A 23,613-nucleotide genomic window follows, 5' to 3' on the forward strand; every position below is an offset into this window, starting at 1 on the left:
CCTTTTTTTTTCTTAGCTGTGAGAATCTCAAGTTTTGCAATTGATCCCTTTACTTTTTCTTCTTCCAAGTAATTTTTCCTGCTCGTAAACAGCTGCCTCGCCTGGTTTTGTGCTTGCGACTAGCTTAGGAAGCACGCGACAGCCCGTACCCCACGACATAGCGCCAGAGTCTCACCACGATAGTAGACCAGCGAAGAAGGAAAGAGAAAGTCTAGAGCAATTGAAGCTTGAAAATCTGTCACAATGGCGAACAAATTGGACGCGATAAAGCCGCAGAAGAAGATTGAGCTCTTCTCCGGCTCATACTTTGCGGCATGCACAATGGGAGGCATCATCGCATGCGGACCTACACATACAATGGTTACGCCTCTAGATCTGGTAAGCAACTCACCTCACCCTATTCTAAACCCCCAACCGGCTCTAACACATCAAACCAGGTAAAATGCCGACGCCAAGTCGACTCCTCCCTCTACAAGTCCAACTCACAAGCCTGGAAAATGATCTACTCCAAAGAAGGTCTCCGCGGCGTCTTCTTCGGCTGGACCCCAACCTTCATCGGCTACTCGATGCAAGGCGCGGGAAAATACGGCTTCTACGAAGGCTTCAAGTACCTCTACGGCGACAAACTCGCGCCCGGAGCACCCAAACAAGTCGTCTACCTCGCCGCCTCCGCCTCAGCAGAGTTCCTAGCGGACCTCGCCTTGTGCCCCATGGAAGCCATCAAAGTGCGCATGCAGACTACGCTCCCGCCTTTTGCGCACAACTTGCGCGAGGGCTGGGCCAAGGTTATCAAGGAAGAGGGTGTCGGTGGCTTGTACAAGGGATTGTACCCCCTGTGGGCGAGGCAGATTCCGTATACCATGGTCAAGTTTGCGACGTTTGAGGAGACGGTTACGCAGATTTATCGGTTTTTGGGTAAGCCCAAGGAGTCGTTTGGGCCGCTGCAGCAGACCGGGGTTAGTTTCCTGGGTGGGTACATCGCCGGTGTTGGGTGTGCGGTTGTGTCGCATCCTGCAGGTATGTTTAGTTCATTTTCTGTCGAGGAGATCAGGTGGTATGTGGGAAGTGCTAACAAGTTACTGCAGACGTCATGGTGTCGAAACTCAACAGCGACCGCAAGCCTGGTGAGAGTGCGGGTCAAGCTATCGGCAGGATATATGGCAAGATTGGTTTCCCTGGTTTGTGGAATGGTCTGCCTGTTCGTATCTTTATGATTGGTACACTCACGGCGTTTCAATGGCTTATTTATGATTCTTTCAAGGTTTATCTGGGTGTAAGTCTTCTTCTTCCGTCCGCGCTCGAGTATATGGATGCTAATGTTTTGATCAGCTTCCTACGACTGGTGGTCATTAGACTGTGTTGGGCTCTGGGCATGTGTGATATCGTATGGCGTCTGTATAGTGTTATCTGGCGCTTCGGACTGGGATATTTTAGTAATGAATTAATGGAACCGAACAATGAAGACTAAAAGATGAAGTCTGATATGATGTGTGCGGGGTTCATATTGTTCATATACTTTCCCATCCGGTTTGACATAGTTGTTACATCAACGGTCTTGGCGTTGACGTTTCGTTTTGTGTATCGCCATGCTTACCTATCAAGACGTGGTCGATGTGCGTTTTACTGAAGTGCAGCTATAAATTAGCAAAGTGTCATAGTAACCCCGTGGCAATTGAGATCTTAAAAGGGGGCTGAGGCTAAAAGTGTGGCAGTGTCCTTGAGAGCATGAAGTTTGTGCTGGAAAAGGAGACTTACCCAAGGATTCACATAAGTGTTCGAGAAGAGTGATATTTCAAAACGCCAATTACTGTGACCTTCGGAAAAGGTTAACTGGAAGGATTTTCCGAAAATAAAGGAGAGGCAAAGCGAAATATTCATCACAAGTCACAAATCAAGTCAAAGTCAGGAGCATATTTTGAAAGGAACAAATCCATTAGCGAAATTAAAAGGCTATAAACGACTTAGGTAAAGAAAAGGGTGATGACCCAGGAGCTGGTAAGGTATATCGAGAACAAGAATTGCCAATCTCCACGAAAAGGCGAAAGTACAAACACTCCAAGAGCCATCTACAAAAAATGTTCTATACACATCAGAAAGGTTTTGTTGGCGCTTATTCCACAGGCCGCCATATGCTACTCCTCCTCCTCCTCCTATTTTCAATTGATCGGTTTGATCCTCATGGTCCAATAGCTCGCCTAAAAGATTCGCTGGTAGGCGAGTCTAGTAAGGTGCTTAGACGACAAAGGTGTAAGGAACCTTGGCGACGTAGGGGTCGGCGGGAGCGGGGGTGCCAGGAGTGGCAGGAGTAGTGACACCGCCACCGATGGGAGTAGTGACACCGCCACCGATGGGAGTAGTGACACCGCCGCCAATGGGAGTAGGGATGGTCTCGCCGCCAGCGCCGGGAGGTTAGGGAGGGGAAGGGTGGGCATGTTCTCGCCGCCAGCGCCGGGGAGGTTAGGGAGGGGAAGGGTGGGCATGTTCTCACCGCCAGCACCGGGGAGGTTAGGGAGGGGAAGGGTGGGCATGTTCTCGCCGCCAGCGCCGGGGAGGGTAGGGAGGTTAGGGATGGTCTCGCCGCCAGCACCGGGGAGGTTAGGGAGACCAGGGATGATGTCGCCGTTATCGCCGCCAATGGGGATAGGAAGACCGCCAGCACCAGGGAGGTTAGGGAGATCAGGGATGATGTCGCCGTTGTCGCCGCCAATGGGGATAGGAAGACCGCCAGCACCGGGGAGGTTAGGGAGATCAGGGATGATGTCACCGTTGTCGCCGTTGTCGCCGCCAATGGGGATGGGAAGACCGCCAGCACCGGGGAGGTTAGGGAGATCAGGGATGATGTCGCCGTTGTCGCCGTTGTCGCCGCCAATGGGGATGGGAAGACCGCCAGCACCGGGGAGGTTAGGGAGGTCAGGGATGATGTCGTCGTCGTTGTCGTCGCCGCCGCCGATAATGGGGAGGTCAGGAATGATCTCGTCGTCGTTGTCGTCGTCGCCGCCGCCGATAATGGGGAGGTCAGGAATGATGTCACCGCCACCGCCGCCAATGGGAAGACCGCCACCACCAATTGGGTTGGGGACGGCCGGAGATGGGACAGCGGGGGAAGGAAGCACACCGTCGTATCCTGAGGCTGGGACGGGGATGGGAGAAACAATCGGGAGGGGAGCAACAACCGGGGCCGATGAATCGTCGTCGTCGTCGTCGCAGTCTCCACCAAGAAGGCTGCCGATAATGGGAAGGCAGAGGGTACGCTTACGCTTCTCCGAGTTCTGCTGGTGCATCTGCTGGTGGGTCTGGAGGGTCGAGGCTTGCGAGCTTGTAGTCTTGCCGAGAACGTTGAAGACAGCATCGTTGTTGGAGAGGATGGCATTGTTGTTGGCGTTGTCGTGGATGTTGTTGTCGGAACCAGGGGAAAGGACGGGAACACGGAAACTGGTACTCTTCAGGACGTCGTTGATGATTCCCTCGCCATTGGTGCCAGAGTTTTGGCCGGTAGTGAGAGCGTTGTTGTCGACGGGCTGCTTGTTGCCCTGACCGGGCATAACACCCTGGAGACCAGCGGTAAGATCCTCAAGAACACCGGCATCGATGGGAGCGGCCTGGACAGAGGCGGCGATGGCGAAAGCGCAGACGGTAAGGTAAGAACGCATCTTGAAGATGGGTGGGTGGTTGATTAGGTAGTGTTTGCTGTGGAGGTGGTAATTGATGGAGCGAGTGTAATAGATATTAGATTATTAGAGTCAGCGAATGTGGTAATAACCAGTGGAGTGAATGTGAGAGTGTGAGAGGAGCTGGATGATGTTCCTAAGGTGGACGGAAGTCTGACTTATATACATCTGAGGCCTTCTGCGGACAGTGGAATTTGATGCTGGCGAAAAAGTAATTGCTTCATGCTCTGCTATGCGTTGAGAGGTGCAAGCGTTGTTCCTCGGTGTGGATCCACTGGTAATGCGCGTCATACCACGGTGAGGATGTTGCTAAGACTGCATCTTGGGCCCCGCAAATAAGCACTACAGATCTCCATTAGAAAAAGTATCGTGTTGCCGTTGTTCAACGCTGTTCCTGTCCGGATGAGGCTTGACATGCCTATTGGCTTTCGCAGAGTGTCTATGGATCCACTGGGGTAAGGTCTCCATAAGCGCTGGTAAGTTGGAACGTCCTCCTTAGCTCATATCGCCGTGCATTTTGCCTGTCAAAATTTCCAGATGATCACTTGGCGTGAGTGGTATGTACTTTGGACGTTGAACTACTTGTCGATGTCGGTGAAGGTGACGCTCATCCATCTGGTGGGCTTTTCATGGAATTCAGCACGATAACTGTGATAGGAACTTCTCCAGTACATCTGAGCCGCATTACTGCGTTTCACGCATCGTGGGTATCGCAAGCGTCGGGTGTTGCAAGGCTTGACGCGCTTGCGGTTGAGGATGTTGTTCCTGCATGCTCCCGCAAGCGGCACGTGCTCATGGCGATCTGCCGCTAGCGGGGGACGCGCTTCCAAAGTTCCATGCTTCAATTACGTCGTTTCGGAACATATCCTGCAGCCACACCATTGGATGTCAATGTCAACTGTGGCTGGTGTGTATGATTGAAGCTGCTGACCCAGATCGAAGACATTCGACATCTACATCTGCAGATGTCTCCATCGAAGGCCCTCCCCGACCATTTCAGCCAAAGCGACGAACCACATTCAACAATGCAATGCTTTGTGAGCCTGGTTTCTAATATCGCGGTAAAGCATGCTTACGGAACCTGGTATGTTGGTCGAGTGCCGCTAGCCGTGGCAGTACACCACTTTCTTTTTAGCCAAGCAACACCTGTGCTCTCAACAGCTTCACCACACCGGTATCGAAGCACTGAGGGGCCGCCCTTGGCATACATTGGCATTTCGCATGCACACATGACTGAATGCTTCGAGAACTCATGCATACCAGTCTTGAAAGAGTAGTGGGGCTCAGCGCGTAGATGCAGCTGTCAAACTTCATGCTGGACAGCCTACAGCGCTCCCAGCACCTCACTTCTCGCAACGATGAGTCCCGAGGAAGCAACCGCATACTTTGGTACTGATTTATTGATAATCTTGACTAGGTGATTTATTATGATTATGTTGAGGATATACAGTCTGTGTAACCATCACTCATCTTGACCATCGCTCGTGGTTTGAGCGCTATTCGGAACGCGGGGCAAGTCAATGGTGGGAAAAAGCAAAAGTCGCAGAACAAGCAAAACGCCACGCGCAGTAGGTACCGAGAATATCTAACACGTCCCAAAACGACACTTATTACTGACCGGCTACTGTTTGCTTTTCATGTTCTGCTTTTTTGTCGTCTCCATTCTGAGCGCTCTCTGCCCGGCGATGTTCCCCGGGCCCTATCAAGTTGTAGTAAGATGTTGGTTTCTCTTGTCGAGGTCTTCCCTTTCCTGACCGCTTCTGTCGGCGGAAACTGGTACGTGGGGTACATCGTGATGATGTACAGCACGACTATGTTGACCGCTTGGTGCATCAGGTGGTGTCGGGTACGTCTAACGTGTACATTTTGAGATTCGTGGGTCTCGTTCCAGATTAACGCTGTCTAGCTGTACAGGCAATTGTATACAATACTCGCCGATCTGACAGTGCTGGGTGAGAGATCGGTAGATGGGATGCGTGTAGCTTGCGCACTTCATCGGGGGATAGTGAAGCGGTGTGATTGAGGTGTTGCTGTCCTGTACGGAGTGATTTCGAGGTCAGTCAGTCGCCTAGTGTCATCGCCGTCTTGCTGCATGACTAGCATTTGCGTGACTGCCGGTTGTTTATTAAACTCCGTAATGTTGGTGTTGTGCATCTGCGATCTGGAGTCATGACTTCGTCCATCGCTCACCATGAGGTGTTGAAAACGACGTGAAATAGTTATAGGTAGATCATAATGAACCAATCTATGTCAAGAACATCAAAATAGTAGTCTATAATGTTCCTTATGCATGAGCAGGCACAATTGCTACCAGCGATGCTCGCTTGGCAGAGAATATACCGTTGTGTTTTCACGATATCTCAACTTCCAATGATCGTCTTGTCTTGGATCTCAAGGGTATTCCATAAAAATTTGATTCATAACGATAAGGATATGTTAGCAGTCTATGTATACCATAGGTTACGAAAATCAAATGTCAACACAAGTAGTCCATGTAATATGTTAAGTATCGTATCGAAATTTTTTGACAATAATCCTACATACTCTACATGTTCGAAAATTCATCACGAACACAAATTCATACGTGATGACACCAAACTTAATAGATATTAAGATATCAGCTATATGTTTTCTTTGAACACATTTTGGGTAAGTCCAGACAGCGTATAGACGTTTCACAGAGGATGTGTTGTATCTTTATAAAAGTCTTGGCGGCGCCGATGCTGAATGAGGTCTTTGCTAGCAACCATAAGTTCGGCCCGCTGCCGGAACAAAATCAGTTCTCTTGAACTGATATAGATTTGAATACCATATACAGATGATGATATACAACAAAAAGGCGCGTTGGGTTGCATGTGATAGCTATATTTCTCGCCATTGACGGGCATCATAAATACGACGTAAACTCCAGAGATTACTTTTACCCAACCAGACATATCCAACATGATATCTACAAAAACTTTCACAAACATGACTTTCGTTATGTTTTACTCAGAGTCTGTAACACAGCCCTGGCTAGCATCCTTGACAAACCTCGCATACTTGAACAGCGTACCCTTCTTATACTTCAGTTCCGGCGCCTTCCAGCTCTTTCTCCGCTCAGCCAGTTCCTGCTCGCTAACGCCAATGTTGAGCTCGTTTGATTCAGAGTCAATGGTGATTTCGTCGCCGTCCCTTACGAGACCAATGGGACCACCCTCTTGGGCTTCGGGCACAATGTGACCGATCAAGAAACCGTGGCTACCACCACTGAAGCGGCCGTCGGTGATGAGTGCGACGTCCTTGCCAAGACCGGCGCCCATGATGGCGGAGCTGGGCTTCAGCATCTCGGGCATACCGGGGCCGCCCTTGGGGCCTTCGTATCGGATGACGACGACGGTCTTTTCGTCCTTTTTGATCTCTCCTCGCTCGAGAGCGGCGATGAAGTCATCTTCGGCATCGTAGCACTTGGCTTTGCCAGTGAACTGTGTGCCCTCCTTGCCAGTGATCTTGCCAACGCAGCCACCGGGTGCGAGGGAACCCCTGAGGATTTGCAGGTGACCAGTCGACTTGAGCGGTTCGCTGAGTGGCCGGATGATCTTTTGGTCGGCAGGGAAGTCGTTCACCTTCTCCATGTTCTCCTTCAAGGTCTTGCCAGTGACAGTCATTTGGCTGCCATCGAGAAGACCTTCCCTGAGCAAGAACTTGAGTAGTGCTGGCGTTCCACCGATATCGTGGATATCGGCCATGACGTACTTGCCAGAAGGCTTCAAGTCAGCCAATAGTGGAATGCGGTCGCTGACGCTCTGGAAGTCGTCTATTGTGAGCTTGAGACCAACCGAGTCGGCGATGGCAATCAAGTGGAGTACGGCATTGGTGGATCCACCAGTGATGCTGATGACCACCATGGCGTTCTCAAACGCTTGGCGGGTAAGAATGTCGCTTGGTCGGATATCCTCCTTCAGCAGGTTCTTAATCGCGCCTCCTGCAGCCAGACACTCGAGCATCTTCGCCTTGGAGTTTGCGGGGTTCGACGATGAGCCCGGCAACGACATGCCCATTGTTTCGATCGCCGTAGCCATCGTGTTGGCGGTGTACCTACAGTATGTCAGTGATGACCTGCGTCTGTGAATATACCATGTACTTACATGCCTCCGCATGCACCCTGACCGTTACACGCATGCCTGATAATATCGAAGCGCTGGTCCTCGTTGATCTCGCCGGTAATAAACTGGCCGTATGCCTGGAACGCGGAAACAATGTCGATCTGCTGGTTCTCGAGCGTCTTTGCGCAACCCGGCTGAATCGTTCCGCCGTAGACCATGAGGGAGGGTCTGTTCACACGACCCATGGCCATGATTACACCAGGCATATTCTTGTCGCAACCAGGGATCGAGATGTTTGCATCGTACCACTGGCCGCCCATGACCGTCTCGATTGAGTCGGCGATGATCTCACGCGACTGCAACGAGTACCGCATGCCCTTTGTGCCCATGGAAATACCATCGCTCACACCAATTGTATTGAATTGCATACCCAGCAGACCAGCCCGCTCGACACCCTCCTTCACCTTGTGGTTCAGGTCCATAAGGTGCATATTGCATGGGTTGCCCGAGTACCAGACGGACGAGATGCCGACCTGAGCCTTGTTCATGTCGGCCTCATCCATACCGGTGGCGTACAACATAGCCTGCGAGGCACCCTGCGACTTGGGCTGCGTAATGTGCTTGCTGACCGAATTGAGTTCATTGTCGGCTTTGGCGGCGCGGAGTGCAGAGCTGGAAAGCGCACGTCTGGAGGCGATCAGTCTCTATACAACACTAGAATTGTAGGAATACCTACGCTGCATGCCATTGTGGCCGTGGCGAGCACCTTGCGCGTGCGAGTGCACCTCCAAAGCGTGCGAGAGACATGTTGGCGGGCTGTTTATTTCCCCAGAGCGTCACGGCAACAATTTATCGATGTAAGCTCCGAGGCGCGGAGTCGGACGTGTCTCCGGATAATGGCGGGCCAATGAGGGGCAAGGTGATGATGATGATGCGCTATTAGCCCATTGCCGACGGGCACTCCATGTAGCAACTTTCCCCAGCTGTGATGAACGTGTAATCAGACGTCGTAGTCTTGATCATGGTCTCCTCTGCAACATATCACGTGCTTGGATCGTGGTATATCCTGGAGAATCGTCCCCGAGATTTTCCATGTCGGCCATCTAGCGAACGCGATCGTGGTTGGATATGATGGCTTCTACTACTCCATTCTCTTAATCTGTCCACTATAACTAACGCAATCCTATTGTTCATCGTTTTCGTATTCAAATTCTATGCATCATATAGTCGTTTTCTGTTCTCCCAACCCCATGTTCACACCATGAGGTTTTTGCTAGCAATCGGTTCGCTGCTGCGAAGTGTAGGAGCCTTCCGAACTCAGCGAAAGCACCATCCATGATCATCTATTCGTCTTCTCCAAAAAACATATATTCGAGACCAGAGGAGACGATTTGAAGCCTTTTTTGAGACCGGTATTCCGGTCCAGATCAAGACCCTTGAGCCTATGGATGACAAGGCTATTGCATAGGCCGACTTCAGTAGGTAAAATCTCTCTGCTAAGCAAAGCTCTGACGCAGCAAGGCTAACGATATTCGATTTCCAGCTCCAAGTAACCTGCTCTATGATCCTTCCAACCAGCGCATCACTGCCTTGATCGATTACGACGTTGCTTGCATACTGCACCATCCTACGAGTTTTAGCGCTCGCGGCGTTACTTCATGCGCGCCCCAGGACTCAGTTGGATCCTTCTGGTGAACCCTGATGCTCATTCGCCCTTAGCGCCAAGTGTTTGCGGGCTGCGGGGCTGAGCACCACTGTTCTGTAGTTATGGTTCAGCCTTGCGACTCACGTTGAAAGTCAGCCTAGGCGAACTTCGATTTGATTGCTGCTGTCTACACTCAGCCTTGTTAACATGCTAGAGCCTCTTCATATGTCCATCTGATTAAACCTGATAGTGATGCCTTTTCTCAAAATCGATTCAACAAACATCCATCATTCGATTGAGCGAGCAAGCCTTCTACAGCATGACGAACCAATACAACTACGATCCGATCGATCAATCTACACGAGAGATTCGGCTCCTGAAACTTCTTCCCCAAGATGGCAACAGCAAATTCAAAAATACCCCAAGTTGCGATATCTTCCACACCAGCCTTAACAAGAACCCGAAGTTCATCGCGCTATCATATGTCTGGGGCAATGCCAAAGATTTGGGGGTAATTCGGGTTAAGGACTGCACTGTCAAAGTGACCAAAAACCTCTATGAGGCCATGATGGCACTCAGACCCCGCAAAGAACCCCTCGTCATCTGGATCGACGCGCTTTGCATAAACCAATCGGATGACAATGAAAAGAGCTGGCAAGTTGGGCTTATGGCAGATATCTACCGACGTGTGCATAAGGTGGTTGCTTGGCTTGGTCCAGCAGATGACGACAGCAATCAAGTGATAGATTACCTAAACTCGCTGGGCGCGAAAGCAGAAGAGGTTGGCTTTGAATTTGGACCTGATGTCTATAAAGAAGCCTGGTCGAAGCTGCCATCAAAACGGTCCGCTGTCAGTAGCAAAGAGCAATTTATGGTCTTTCCAAGAACAGTCTTTGACTGGAGCTCTATGTTCCGATCAGTCTTGTCAGAGAATATCTTTTATTCGATTAGTGGCTTCGACCGTCCGGGCAGCCTGTTACCGATAGCTGGTATGGAGCGCCTTTTTACGCGACCATGGTAGGGACGAGTATGGGTTCTACAGGAGATCGCCCTTCCAGGGAATGCCGAATTCCTTTGCGGCTCGAAGAAGATTACACGTCGTCGATGTGGCGCCGCTCTCAACGCGTACAGTTGTCTATGGTCTGTTCTGGCGATCAGATTCCGCAACGAGTGGTATTCCTTCACACCATATCAAATCCACATTCTTATACTCTTGTTTCATATCAGACCTAGTCTCATGCTATCGTCCCGGAGGATTTATCAGCATGAGAAATTCCCGTTGGCAGCCCTGCTTCGAGCAACATGCATCGGTACTATCAATCCTCGTCGTCACGGTCCACACAGCCTGGAATCAACCGATCCGCGTGATAAAATCTTCGCTTTGTTGGGCCTTGCAGCTGATCGGGAAGAACTAAGATCTCTGGGAGTCCTTCCAGATTACAGGAAAACCAGCAAGCAGATATATAGCACAACGATGGTAGCTTTGCTCACGCAAGGTCACATATCACTACTTTCACATTGCCAGCACCGTAGAAAGCTGTCGGAGTTACCATCATGGGTTCCGGACTGGTCTGGGTCTATAACAGATATGCTACAACACGTAAAAAACGACCATGTCACAATTTATCCGAGGTTCAACGCTACTGAATCAGCATTACGACAACTCGATTTCACTATCTTAGATAAAGATGGAGCGATCGAAGCACTCTCGATAAATGGCATTATCTACGATAAGATATATAGAGTCGCATCATTTCCTGACCGAGTAGCTAACCATGTGGTACCATTAATCGAAACGTGGTCGTGGCCAGTCAAATGGCTATCAGAAACACTTCGCCTCACGAACCACAGAAGGGATTTTTACAAAGATTTCCGCGCTCGTCTACTTGCTGCGGCAAGAACTTCAGTGGGAGGGACTGGGTTCGGCCAAGACGGAAAACCAGTAAGAGTCGGGGATGATCGGTTTGTTGATGTTTTTGTTCTTCTACATGAGAAGATCGGCAAGATAGAACAAGACTGGATCAAAGATGGAATCCGGCAGTTGTGGGAGAGTAGGGATTTCAGGAATATGGTCGAAAGCAGGACTATCAGCTCCACAGGGCTTGGCACGGAAATTATTGGAAAGAGTCTGGAAAGAGTCCCATCTATAACGAAAAAGGGTCATTTGGTCCTTGGCTATGAAGGTACCAAGCGAGGTGACGTCGTTGCACTCATCAGCGGATCTCAGGTGCCATTTATTTTTCGACCCCAAGACAGCGGCCGGTATCGAATCATTGGAGAAGCATACGTGGACGGTATCATGGACGGAGAAGCGTGGGATAGTGCGAAGATTGGAAGGATAGAGTTGGTTTAGTGGAACCGATGGTAAGCAGATCTATTCACAATAGCTACGGAGCCTACGCACACGCGCTCTGACGTGAATGGGCTATTCTCTGAACGCGAGAACAATGCATTCAAGAGCGTCATCTTTGACAGTTTCTACAGCTCATCACAATCATGTCCAGGGCAGGGATAATTGAAGGTCGCCGTAGAGGCCGTATATACACTCTCTGCGACTCTTACTCCTACACTCCACCATTCCCGGCATCTTTGTCATATCAGCTTACAACACCAACGATCCCCCGCCATGAAATACTTACTCATCCACCTCTTCCTCTCACCATGTCTTGCGCACGCAGCGAGTAAGTTATACACAGGCTTCAACTATGGCTCCTTCTGGGGCACAGAAGCCAACCCCAAAAAGAAATCCGACTTCCTCGACGGCTTCAATCTCGCTCGAAACCTCACCACCAACACCCCCTTCGACACTGCCCGCCTCTTCACTTGCGTCCAATCCGGTACAAAAAACGACCCAACCGAAGCCTTTGACGCAGCCGTAGAATCCAAAACCAACCTCTTTCTCGGTTTTTGGATCTCCCCCGCCCAAAAAGGCGGCTCTCCCTCCATCAATAACGAAATGGTGGCCCTAGAGAAAGGGTTTCAGAAACACGGCCAAGCACTCTCAGACCTCATCATCGGCCTCTCCGTCGGCAACGAAGACGTCTACCGCGCCGAAGCCTCAGGCGAAATCGGTCTCACAGCCCCCATCGTCGGCTCCACAATCGCGCAAGTCAAGAAAAACATCGCCGCCTCCTCCTTCTCCAGATACATGGCATCCAAGCCCATCGGTCACGTCGACACAGTCAAATACGCCGTCGTCGACAACGCCGACTTCATCGGAATAACAGTCTACCCATACTGGAATAAAGACAGCATCGACGCGGCGTTTACTTCCTTCCAAGGCTCCGTCGCCGAAGCGGAGAAACGCGCTGGTGGACGGCCTATTTGGATTGCGGAGATGGGATGGCCGACGGCGGATTCAACCCAGCATGGTGCTGCTGTTGCGGGCGTGGGCCAGTTGCAGAGGTTTTGGAAGGAGGTGGGGTGTTGGGTTTTCTCGAGGTATACGACGTTTTGGTTTGAGCTGGTCAAGGATTCTACACCCGAGCAAAAGGCGGATTGGGGGTTTGTGGATGGGAAGACGAGGGCGGCGAAGATTAAGGATTTGAGCTGTGGTGGTGCACCTAAGCCAAGTTCAGGCAAAGACAAGCCTGTGTCTGGTACTTTACCACCATTGTCGTCGACTAGCCATGCTGTATCTCCTGCGCCAAGTACAGTAGCACCGACACCATCAACAATACTGACATCCATATCTCCATCCCCATCTCTAGCTTCCCCTCCCGGACAAAGCCCACCGCATGCTACCCTCACCAGCACAACAACCCTCACCCCCATAGCAATAATCTCTCCATCTCCTCCATACGGCCCTTCTCCAGAAACCCATAGTTCTGTACGTTTCATAACCTTAGAAGCCACCGTTGTGATTACAACTACACCCACCGTCGGGGGTTACAACCAAACCTACGCCAACACCAGTGAAGCCTGTGCATGCCGTTACACTGACTGTGGTGGAGAATAGTTATGTCACGATTGGTGCACAGACTGTGACGGCGTATTCGTGAACGTAGAATTAAATGTTGTGGAATGGGTGGGGTAGCAAAGGGGTGAAGGGGGGGATGGGTGGTATGAGGATGATTAGCGACTGGCTAGTAGCATCATCACCATTTGTATCATAAGATTTTGTAGTAAGAAATTGTTTCCCAGCACTTGTACCAAATTTAAGTAGAAAAGATCTGTGTATGAAATGTGACAACATCAATCTCCCACCTACCCCTTCCTCAGCAACGCCAGATGCGCTCCCGCCGTAACCGTATCCCCAGGTTTCACCAACACCTTCTCCACCTTGAGTTTCCCCGCGTTAGCTACAGCCTCGGGCGTCTTAACCGCAATCTCCAATTTCATCGCCTCGAGGATGACAATCTGCCTCTGTGTTAGCCGTAATCCTTCACCCCTTCAATGCAAGAAAACTTACCACACTGCCCTCCCCCACTGCATCCCCCTCAGCAACCTCGACTTTCCAAACATTCGCATCAACCGGCGCCTCAACACCCACCACGCCCTCCTGCTCCAACAGCTTCTCCACAGTCCCCATGTCAACCCCACTCTCCGCCTTCTCCCTCCTCCACCGCTCCAAGCTCTCTTCCTCTGCTCTGTTCATCTCCTCCTGCGCTTTCGCCTGCTTCTCCCTAATCTGCCGTACCTCCTCCTTCGTATTCCTTAGCATCTCATTATGCGTCTTCATATCGAACTCCACATCTTCATACTCCCACTCGTATTTTCCCGCGCGAAACAAACCCAGCAGTTCATCCAGCTTATCCTCACTAACCTGGTAAAAGGTCAAAATATCAAAGTCACGGAAAATCCACGGTTTACCGTGTCCGCTGAAACCGGGTTTACACGCGTAATAATCCCAACAAGGCACCGTACGCCCCGTCATCTGATAACCACCAGGTGAATCAACGGGGTAAATAGACATGCATGACCCAGCCCAGCCCACCGTACCTTCAGGCGTGAAAACACGACTGGGGTTCATCTTCGGTGCGGAGAGGCGCTGTCGTGGGTCGACGGGGAGTGAGACAGTGTTTCCGCAGAAGAAACCTACGACGACGGCCATGAACTGGCCTGTGAGGTAGATGTCCTTGAGTTGCTGAGGGGTGAAGGCGTTGTTTTTCGCTACAAAAGAGAGGTTGTCTGGGAGGTAGGGGGCGTGCGGGCGTTGGTTGGTCATGTACCGTTGAGTGGCTTCGTCTTGGAGTTTGGATTCGAAGGAAATGGGTAGTTTGAAGATGCGGGTTGGTACTTTTGTGGTGGTTAGGTCGCCGAGTGTATCCTCAATGATTTTCAGGTGCTCGATAAGGCTGGAGCGCGGGAGGCGGGCGCCGTTGTAGTACAGGAGGAGGGATGTGCAGCAACCGACTGTGTTGTAGAGGTTTTGTCGTATGAGGGCGGGGGTGGAGGAGGAGTGCAGGGCATTTTCGAGCGCGGTGACGCGGCAGCGGTGGTTTAGGTCGAAGGATTCGTTGCCATATTCTATGAGGAGGTGGTCGTCGCCGCCTTGGCGGTAGCGGACAAGGGGTGTAGTGGATGTGGCGGGTTTCTCCCAGACGACTGCTTTTCCGATTTCGCCAGAGTTGAAGTTACAGTGGGCGCCTTGGAGTTTTTCTATCTTGTCAAAGCCAGTACTGGACTTGATGGCCTGCCCAACTGAATCCAGAAAATCCTCCGTCTTCTCTCTTTTCTTCAAGGCATCTTCTAGTCCAACTCTTACATACTTGACCGTATTCCCCGCCTTGATCTGTCCCAGCTTCCACCAGTCCGCTCTTACAACCGTCGTGCTACTCGTGAACCCGCCGAAGTTGGGACAGTCGACAGGAAAGATACAAGGATCGTCTCCCGTCCAGTTCAAAGTCCCCAGAGGATACCCATACTCGATCAGGTTACTGGGATGCGCACCCCCCTCACCACCATCCTTGCGCGCCCACTTCGGTACCGGACCCACAAGACGAATGCCACTCCTGGACGCATTGTGCGAAACCTTCCATTCGGTGTGATAGATTTGCTCGATGAACTCTGGGTCAAAGTATCCCTCATCGTGAGGGCCGACCATGGCTGTAATGTCCCACGTCGTCTTGTAAACCGGCCTCAGACTCTCCGGTAACTCTGCCTTTGTAAACTTCTCTGGAAGTGTCTCCGTGATCTGCAGCAAATCCCCTGGAGCAAGTTGACGACCTTGATATCCTCCAATAGCAACCAGCGGCGATGTAGACTTTGAATCGAAGTACTCTGCCACTGATGGAAACCCACCGTAGACTGCTAGATACGCTCGACAGCCCGCTCCAGTCGTCTTACCAATCTTGAGTTTCTGGCCGGCCTCAATCTTGACGCTCGTCCACATGGGAAACGGCTGATCGTCAAGACTAGCTTCCATGGAGGCACCGCACAGGGCTACAATGGCAGGTCCGACGAAACGTAATTCTGGTCCACTCAACGTGATTTCAAGACCTTCTTTTGTTCTTGGATTACCGACGAGCATGTTCGCTATTTGGAAAGCGATTGGGTCCATGGGTCCGGAGTGAGGTACGCCTTTACCTACTGTAGGCCGGCCGGGGAGGTCTTGGACGAGTGTATATGCACCGGGAGATATGACGTCGATGGCATGAGGCGTGTACGTAAAGTCCTTGAGGAAACTGGTCATGGTGTTGCCTTGTTTGAAACGCGGGTCGTCGAGGATGTTGGCGAGGAATTCGAGGTTGGTAGGTGGACCGCTAATGGAGGATTGAGTGAGTAGCTCCTTCATCGATGCGATTGTCTTCTCTCTTGATTCTGTATGAACCATTGCCTTTGCTATCAAAGGGTCTGTACACCGTTAGCTCATCAACGCCCAAATCATCTTGGAGTTCTTACCATAATTCGGCGTAATTCTCACACCAGTGAACACCCACGTATCAATCCTGCTCCCAGGCACATCCTTCCACTCAACCTTCTGCAGCAACCCCGGCGATGGCGCATAATCCCTCAACGGATTCTCCGCATAAACCCTCGCTTCAATAGCCGCACCCCTCGGCCCCTGCGGCTGCATTCCCTTCAACAACCCCCCATCCAACCCCTTCCTCCCCGCCAACTGCGCATCCGCCTGCTTGAGCATCAACTCCACAAGATCAATCCCATAGCAAAGTTCCGTAATCCCATGCTCAACCTGCAATCTCGTATTCATTTCCAAAAAGAAGAAATCCCCCGTCTTATCATCCACAAGATACTCAATGGTACCCGCGGACCCATACTGAATCGACTCCGCCAGCCTCACAGCCGCGTCCCCCAGTTTCTGCCTCAACTCTGGATGCCGTTCAACAAAAGGACTGGGACACTCCTCAATAACCTTCTGATGTCTCCTCTGAATCGAGCACTCCCTTTCCCCAAAATGCACCGCTTGACCCGTCCCATTTCCAAACACCTGCACCTCAACATGATGACTCGCGGGATAAAACGCCTCGAGAAAAACCCCCGGGTTTTTAAATAACGTCGCCCCTCGCGATTGTACCATGCGAAATCCCTCTCGTACCTCCTCCACTTTTTCACACGTGATCAATCCCATACCACCACCCCCACCCGTCGCCTTGAGCATAACCGGAAACCCAATCCTCTCTGCTTCCCTCACCGCAGCATCTTCATCTTCCACAAGCCCCTTTGTGCCGGGCACGATCGGCACATTTGCTTTTTCAGCGAGCCCGCGCGCGGTGTGTTTGACACCAAAAGCTTCGATTGCGTCTGGTGAAGGGCCCACCCATACAAGTCCAGTGTCGCCCACAGCTCGGGCGAAATCTGCATTTTCAGAGAGGAAGCCGTAGCCGGGGATTATAGCGTCTGCGTTTTTGTCTTTTGCGATTTTCAGGATGGCGGCTGAGTCGGTGTAGGCGGTTGCGGGGGGCCCAGGGAGGAGGACGGCTTCGTCGGCGTCGCGGACGTGTTGGGATGATGCGTCTGCGGATGAGTAGATTGCGATTGTTTTGATGGATAGTTTCTTTGCTGTTTTACATATGCGGACCTGTGATAGGGGACGTTAGTTACATCTGTATGGTATAGCGGAATGATTCCGCAGTATCAAAGACGGGGTACTTGCACTTATTTCACCGCGATTCGCAATGAGGACTGTCTTTAGTTTTTCCATGTTTTGTTAGTTATTGAGTTTACATTCAATGGTTCTGACCATCTACAGGCACGAATGTAACCCGTTATGAAGGGCTTCAGACTGCGGTATCGTGACCCAACTCCAAATCCATAGCCCCACCTCTAGCCAGCATCTTCCTGACCGACTGCGCCATCATCTCACCAGCCGTTGGAGCGAAGACCTTGCAATTGGCTCTTTTGATGCCGGCGCGCAGGCTGGTTCCGGAGATACCGACGTCACCAGAGCTCGTAGAAAAGGCGGGGTCGATAACAAGCATTGGGGCATGACGCTACGCGCAACGCGTCTAATAGCTCGTGAGAGTTGGAGACGTTGGAGACGAGACAAACTACGTGCCTTACTCCGATATCAGTTGATTGCTTTACCTTGAAACACTCCGTTGTTTATTATTCTTCACAACTCCAACTCCAATTACCACGACATCACGATGCCTGCGATCAAACATGCGGTTAAGATCAACGTAGATCTGGGTGAAGGATACGGAAACTACAAGTGCGGACCCGACGACGAATTGATCCCGCTCATCGATCATGCGAACATTGCATGTGGCTTCCACGCTGGGTAAGCAATAGGCCGTGAGGAGAAATACCAAATTGACGCTAACATGAGCAGCGACCCATTGATCATGCATCAAACGGTACTTGCTTGCAAAAAGCACAATATTGCCGTGGGTGCCCATCCCGGCTTACCCGACATTCAAGGGTTCGGGCGACGAGAAATCAAAATGTCACCTGAGGAATTGACAGCTGCTGTTCGATACCAAGTCGGTGCTCTGAAGGGGTTCCTTGATGCCGAAGATGTCCCGCTTCACCATGTCAAGCCCCACGGTGTGCTGTATGGAATGATGTATAGGGATAAAGAGGTTTGTCGAGCAGTCTATGCCGGGGTACCAAAAGGAACGACAGTTTTTGGTCTTGCAGGCACGTTTCATGAAGAAGTTGCAAAAGAGATGGGTCTTCCTTTTGTTGCAGAGTTGTATGGAGATGTCAAGTACAACAAGGACAGTACGCTTGTTATTGACCGGAAGAAGAAGTAAGTTGTATTGACTCGTATTTGTGCTCTAGGCTAATCAGGTATAGGGCCTGGCATCCGGATGAGATTAAGAAACATGTAACGAGTCAGGTCGAAAATGCGACTGTCACAGCCGTTACGGGTGAGGAGGTGAAGCTTCCGATAGGCGACCACCAGGTTTCACTGTGTTGCCACTCGGACTCGCCTGGGGCTGTAGAAATTGTCAAGGCGGCACGGGAGATTGTTGACCAGTTCAACAGCCGGAATTACCGAAAGGCTTAGGGGTATTCAAATTGTGGTGCAAGTGATATCCAGGGCTAGCATATAATCTCAAGGACGTGAGCTTGAAAAGCAGTGATTCAAACCAGTCGCGCGTGTAGATAACGATGCCCTGTGATAAAGCACATGCATATCCGAGCATGGAGATGTCAACCGCCAAGTGTTTAGCTTGTGGATTTGAGCGTTGTTCGACTTGTCGCTTCAGCTCTTGGTCGCCATTGTATCCAGCATACATGCATGCGGATATTGTCTGCTTGATGCAGAAAGCGGCATATCTTAGCTCGCGCGGGTTTGCGCTTGTAGCCAGGAACTGAATAAATGCCTGAATGATATGTTGCACTACGCAGATATTCGTCCCCACTGGGAGGTTGGCGGAACTATCACGCCAAACTCGCGTGAACAGGGGTGTTTGCACAGAACCGAGTATTGTTTTCGTAGTTGGAGAGGTATATCCTGACCGAGATTATGGGTGAAGGTCGATATATCTGGATGGATCGCTCAGAGGCCGCCGTAGATGGCAAAGGAAGACAAGACCAGTATCATGGCGTTGATGAGAGACCACACAAAGGGTATCCAGGTGGACATTTCAAAATATCCCGCTTGATATACTCCTCCAAGCCTATGCTAGTCAGTATTTGCCGACGTATCTTGAATAGTCATCCTCACAGTCCACCCACAAGAGCACCAGCGACAAGCGCTTCAATGCCGCCTACAATGGTGAATACAGGCAAGGCGATCCATATCAGCTTCCAGTTTCGCCATTGCACTATACACGCCCAAAGCGCAGTGATGAAATGTACACCGCCAACTAGCAGTAAGGTCCAGTATACTGTGAAGCGGAGGATGTCGTCGGGGCGGTAGAGGTAGTAGGACGTTGCTGTGCCGGCAGGGAGAGGCCAATAAAGGGAAGGCCAGGGAGGGGTTGTGTAGCCCAGCGGGGCGACCGAGTCGACGCGTTGGATGAAGCTAGGGAAGATGTTGTTAACGTTGATCATGTTGTTCGAGACATGGGGATTGAGGTAAAGACGATGTTCGGGCCGGTAAGCTAGAATAGGGTGCAAGTGCAGGTGTTGGGAGCAAGGGTATCATGCATGCACACTCACCTCATCTGGGTAACATGGCGTGAAGTGCGCTCGATATGGATGCGCGCGTCTGATTGGCGTTGAACAGAAGCGGTATAATTATGCGATACTGGTAGGTTAATTCTAAGACGTCCATCCGAGTGAAGGGTACCTAGCCCAGGCCGGCCGAGCTTAGCTCAACCTCGGCTTGACGCGCATGGCCATCAACACCAGCCATCTATCGCATCACGACGACATTTCCATGCGCATCGTCTAGTAGCCTGCAAAAGGCTCGTCGACACCAAGATGCCGGTCGATCGCCTGTTGTCTACGCTGTTGCGCTCGTTGCAGACATATACGGATCAGCAAGACACGCCACGGTACGCTCGCATTGCATCGCATCTCGAGTCAACGCATGGCGCATACTAACAAACTATCGCAGCCTACTTGGGACCGCGTCATCGCTACTCACCACCCTCGGCAACCCTCACAACCTCAGTCTACTCACCTCCCATCTCCTTACTGCGCCCGCACTATGGGACCGCCCTGATGGCGTGCGCACCCCCCTACGCATGCTCTCCGTCTTCCACGCTGCGGTCACCACCATCATCAACCACCACAATGACGTGCGTCATAATAAGGCATCCAAGCTCGTGCCTGGTCAAACTCCTATAGGCGGAGGTCTATCGCTAGACGAATGGATACGCGCAATTGTCGCCGGCGCGGATGACCGAAGCCGCCGATGGAAGCACTTGGTAGTTTTGGGAGGCTTGTTGATTGGTACCGGGAATCTAGAAGAGCAGGGAATGGATTTGTACTGGGCATCTGCCATGCGCAAGCGAGTGGAAGCGGCTTTGGTACGAGCGACAAACCTCGCATTGGTCGAGGTTCGGGAACGTTCCGAGGCTGACGGGCTGGGAGGCCAAACTATCACTCTAGTCCTCAATCATGCCTTTGGGTGCATCGGAGAGGTGGAAAGGACGCAGATTGATTACGATCTTCTGTTGCCAGTGCTGATCGGGACGGCATACTACTCGAACGAGGGGTTCCAGTCGGCATACTTTCTTGGAAGTCTGGACCTGGATGTGCGGACGAGCCAGAATGGAAAGCTGGGCTGGAGTGTGAGTTAGGAATTGGGATTTCTGACATCCACGCTAATTTGAATAGGCACAATCGAGCTCATACCGGCAGGTCGAGGTCATCATGAACAGGCCATTGGTGACTTCCATGGGCCCCCTCTCACGCCTCATCGCGCACTCAGTCGAGAACGTCAAGAATCCTTGGATTATTCAGACCATGATGGATGACTTGGCAAGCTTCTCCCGCGCCCTCACAACCCAATGGCGACAAACTAAATTCTCCGCCGTTGAGCCCGCCGAAGAAGCCGCCACTCTTGAGGATGAAGCCTTGCATAAGACAACACCACAATTGTGGAATGTCCTCAAGGCTGCCCTTTTTGCAACAACCATTATACTTCGGGGTGTCTTCAACCGCACATTGCAAGATAGAGCACTAGCTGGGGATGCCATCGCCCCAATACTCGCCTCGCAAGCCCTGCAAATCCTACGCCATCTTTACTTCATCACCTCTAGGCTCGGCCCAGCCTCCTTTTCCCAACACACCTTTGTGTACCTCACAGCGATTGACATCCTTTCTGCCTATCCCAACCACTCTGACAAGTTTATCAAAGCTATCGCGCCCCAACAACTCGGACAGATACCCCGCCATCCTTTTGATCGCATACTAGATCTGTATTTTCTCAATACAGCAGAGCACTTTACTCTTGTGCTATCTACAGCCACCAACGAAGATCTACTTGTAGCTTCAGCAGTACCCTACCTCGCAGCTGGCGAGAACCGCCATATGCTGCCAGTATTTGAGGCGGCACACAGTGTCATGCTGGCCGTGCTTTCCGCACCACAATCTGCCGAAATCACAGCAAAGCATCTTCCTTTTTATATTGATGCTTTATTCAGCGTCTTCCCTCATAATTTGTCGCCCCGTCAATTCCGCTTGGCTTTCAAAACACTGATGCGAGTCACGGCCCCTCCATCGACTTTATCAGCAACCCATCCAGATCTCCCAGCCACACTTCTGGAGCTCGTCTTCCACCGAGCACTCACCGCCCCTACAGAGGCACTACCCCCCGATTCCGTCGCACTAGCTCTACAAAACTCAGATGCGCCGCCTCCAGCTCTTTCAGAGCAAGCTGTGCTTGCACTAACCCTAATTGACGCTCTACCTTATCTTCCCATCGCATTACTCGAAGAATGGCTTCCTCTATGCGCAGAGCTTCTCAACGAGATCAGCGACGATGACATGCGAGAAAACGTCAAAGCACGGTACTGGGAAGTACTAGTCAGTGGCGAAATGGATGCAGAACGTAGTGGAGTGGCGGTCTGCTGGTGGACCACCAAAGGCGGGCGTGAAAGAGTGCTTTACGGCAGAGAGGAGGAACTTGATTTCATGAGTGGTGCATTACCTGTTGAAGAGGAGAGACATGTACGCGAGAGTAAGCTATAGGACATTGATACCCCGGATTTTTATATGACGATTAATTCATTGCACTCCCCCGATTTGTCTACGTTTTCTTTGATGAGAGAGTGTTTTTTGGAAGAGGAGACGGAAAGAGAAATCTTGTATGCAGGCATCCGCCGCTAGGTCAGTGCTCTGTTTGCACTGAGACAAACACGTCTGTTGTCGCCCCCAACTTGTCTTGTCGACGCGTCTTTTTTCCTCTGTTTCATTCAATTTTTTCGAGCGACGATTCCTTTGACTCTGGAACGGAACAGACATGGACGTCGACACAATCGATCGCAGCCATTCTTCCCATTACCATCACTCCCCTCGCTCTCGTCTCCCTCCTCCCTGCCGCCCACCCGACTCAAACTACCGCCGTGACCATGACCGTGGACGCGTGACGAAACCAACTTCCACATCAAGATCAACACGTCCAAATAATGACGCCCACCATCACTCACCCCCCACTGCGAATTGGTTCAAAGCAGACTCCAGCCCAACGACCCACCTCGACACCAATCTACCCAAGAACTTCCGCCAGCCACTCACGTGTTTCTTCTGGTGCCAATATAAGCGGTGTAGCAGGTCGTCTGCTGAATGTCCGTATGCTCATTATGATACGGGGTTGTATGCTAAGGCGCCGTTTGGGTTGGAGAAGTGTACGCTTCCCCCGTCCGCCCTTACTCTCCCACCGCAAAATTCACGCCCGATTAACAACCCGCAGCCCCAGCATCCGTTCCCACAGCAGAGGCCCACGCGTCAACCACCACGGAGATTGAACGAATGAGGCTGGAAGTTCAAGACAAGATAAGTGCGTTGGCGCAGCGTGAGAGGGATGTAGAGGATAGAGAAAAGGATGTAGAGGAGAGGGAGAGGCAGTTTGCGAGAAAGATGAGGGGGGTGGAGAAGGCGTTGGGGGTTAGGGAGAAGACTGTTAAGAGGAGAGAGGAGGCGCTTTGGAGGGGTGTTGTTGGGGATGTGGATACGTAGGTGAGTTGTTCTTACGGCTTTGACAGTGGGGGTTATCTGCGACATGTCGGATGTCTTAGTGTGGGTCAGATATGCGGGTGACGAATGTATCTTTGGCGGGTTATTTCTGCTGGTGGTTCTCGAGGATAAAGGGGAGGCTTGGGGTTGTGGGGCTTGTCTAAGACATGGAGTCGCGAATTCCAAATTTACCTGCGAGTTTATGATGATCGGGCCATCACTACCATATACACGT

General features: G+C 51.3%; 10 protein-coding genes across 10 annotated transcripts; 6 read left to right on the forward strand and 4 right to left on the reverse strand.

The window, feature by feature from the left end:
- Window positions 1–243: 243 nt before the first annotated feature.
- Window positions 244–1,353, forward strand: PtrM4_126170 (mitochondrial phosphate carrier protein; the record flags this gene model as incomplete). Its single annotated transcript, XM_001939697.2, has 4 exons — window positions 244–378; window positions 438–1,017; window positions 1,086–1,273; window positions 1,330–1,353. 4 exons carry the CDS (start codon window positions 244–246, stop codon window positions 1,351–1,353), a joined length of 927 nt encoding a protein of 308 aa, XP_001939732.1.
- A 1,899-nt stretch (window positions 1,354–3,252) lies between these two features.
- PtrM4_126180 (uncharacterized protein) lies at window positions 3,253–3,650 on the reverse strand (the record flags this gene model as incomplete). Its single annotated transcript, XM_066108747.1, has 2 exons — window positions 3,253–3,260; window positions 3,407–3,650. 2 exons carry the CDS (start codon window positions 3,648–3,650, stop codon window positions 3,253–3,255), a joined length of 252 nt encoding a protein of 83 aa, XP_065960739.1.
- A 1,735-nt stretch (window positions 3,651–5,385) lies between these two features.
- Window positions 5,386–5,538, forward strand: PtrM4_126190 (uncharacterized protein; the record flags this gene model as incomplete). Its single annotated transcript, XM_066108748.1, has 1 exon — window positions 5,386–5,538. One exon carries the CDS (start codon window positions 5,386–5,388, stop codon window positions 5,536–5,538), a length of 153 nt encoding a protein of 50 aa, XP_065960740.1.
- Window positions 5,539–6,655: 1,117 nt separating this feature from the next.
- Window positions 6,656–8,560, reverse strand: PtrM4_126200 (IlvD, Dihydroxyacid dehydratase-phosphogluconate dehydratase; the record flags this gene model as incomplete). The annotated part of the gene is made up of 3 exons (XM_001939699.1): window positions 6,656–7,745; window positions 7,796–8,440; window positions 8,490–8,560. 3 exons carry the CDS (start codon window positions 8,558–8,560, stop codon window positions 6,656–6,658), a joined length of 1,806 nt encoding a protein of 601 aa, XP_001939734.1.
- Window positions 8,561–9,717: 1,157 nt separating this feature from the next.
- PtrM4_126210 (heterokaryon incompatibility protein) lies at window positions 9,718–10,419 on the forward strand (the record flags this gene model as incomplete). Its single annotated transcript, XM_001939700.1, has 1 exon — window positions 9,718–10,419. The coding sequence occupies one exon, from the start codon at window positions 9,718–9,720 to the stop codon at window positions 10,417–10,419; it is 702 nt and encodes a 233-aa protein (XP_001939735.1).
- A 1,605-nt stretch (window positions 10,420–12,024) lies between these two features.
- On the forward strand, window positions 12,025–13,356 carry PtrM4_126220 (Exo-beta-1,3-glucanase; the record flags this gene model as incomplete). Its single annotated transcript, XM_001939701.2, has 1 exon — window positions 12,025–13,356. The coding sequence occupies one exon, from the start codon at window positions 12,025–12,027 to the stop codon at window positions 13,354–13,356; it is 1,332 nt and encodes a 443-aa protein (XP_001939736.2).
- Window positions 13,357–13,604: 248 nt separating this feature from the next.
- On the reverse strand, window positions 13,605–17,779 carry PtrM4_126230 (Acetyl-propionyl-CoA carboxylase, alpha subunit; the record flags this gene model as incomplete). Its single annotated transcript, XM_066108749.1, has 5 exons — window positions 13,605–13,610; window positions 13,665–13,757; window positions 13,810–16,193; window positions 16,242–17,379; window positions 17,585–17,779. The coding sequence occupies 5 exons, from the start codon at window positions 17,777–17,779 to the stop codon at window positions 13,605–13,607; spliced, it is 3,816 nt and encodes a 1,271-aa protein (XP_065960741.1).
- A 168-nt stretch (window positions 17,780–17,947) lies between these two features.
- PtrM4_126240 (lactam utilization protein B) lies at window positions 17,948–18,813 on the forward strand (the record flags this gene model as incomplete). The annotated part of the gene is made up of 3 exons (XM_001939703.2): window positions 17,948–18,081; window positions 18,133–18,552; window positions 18,600–18,813. The coding sequence occupies 3 exons, from the start codon at window positions 17,948–17,950 to the stop codon at window positions 18,811–18,813; spliced, it is 768 nt and encodes a 255-aa protein (XP_001939738.1).
- Window positions 18,814–19,308: 495 nt separating this feature from the next.
- On the reverse strand, window positions 19,309–19,805 carry PtrM4_126250 (uncharacterized protein; the record flags this gene model as incomplete). Its single annotated transcript, XM_001939704.2, has 2 exons — window positions 19,309–19,429; window positions 19,477–19,805. The coding sequence occupies 2 exons, from the start codon at window positions 19,803–19,805 to the stop codon at window positions 19,309–19,311; spliced, it is 450 nt and encodes a 149-aa protein (XP_001939739.1).
- A 372-nt stretch (window positions 19,806–20,177) lies between these two features.
- On the forward strand, window positions 20,178–23,381 carry PtrM4_126260 (Amelogenin domain containing protein; the record flags this gene model as incomplete). Its single annotated transcript, XM_066108750.1, has 4 exons — window positions 20,178–20,251; window positions 20,314–20,992; window positions 21,039–22,383; window positions 23,116–23,381. 4 exons carry the CDS (start codon window positions 20,178–20,180, stop codon window positions 23,379–23,381), a joined length of 2,364 nt encoding a protein of 787 aa, XP_065960742.1.
- Between the last annotated feature and the right edge of the window lie 232 nt (window positions 23,382–23,613).

Source organism: Pyrenophora tritici-repentis, chromosome 7 (assembly GCF_003171515.1).
Source record: "Pyrenophora tritici-repentis strain M4 chromosome 7, whole genome shotgun sequence".
Taxonomy (NCBI): Eukaryota; Fungi; Ascomycota; class Dothideomycetes; order Pleosporales; family Pleosporaceae; genus Pyrenophora; species Pyrenophora tritici-repentis.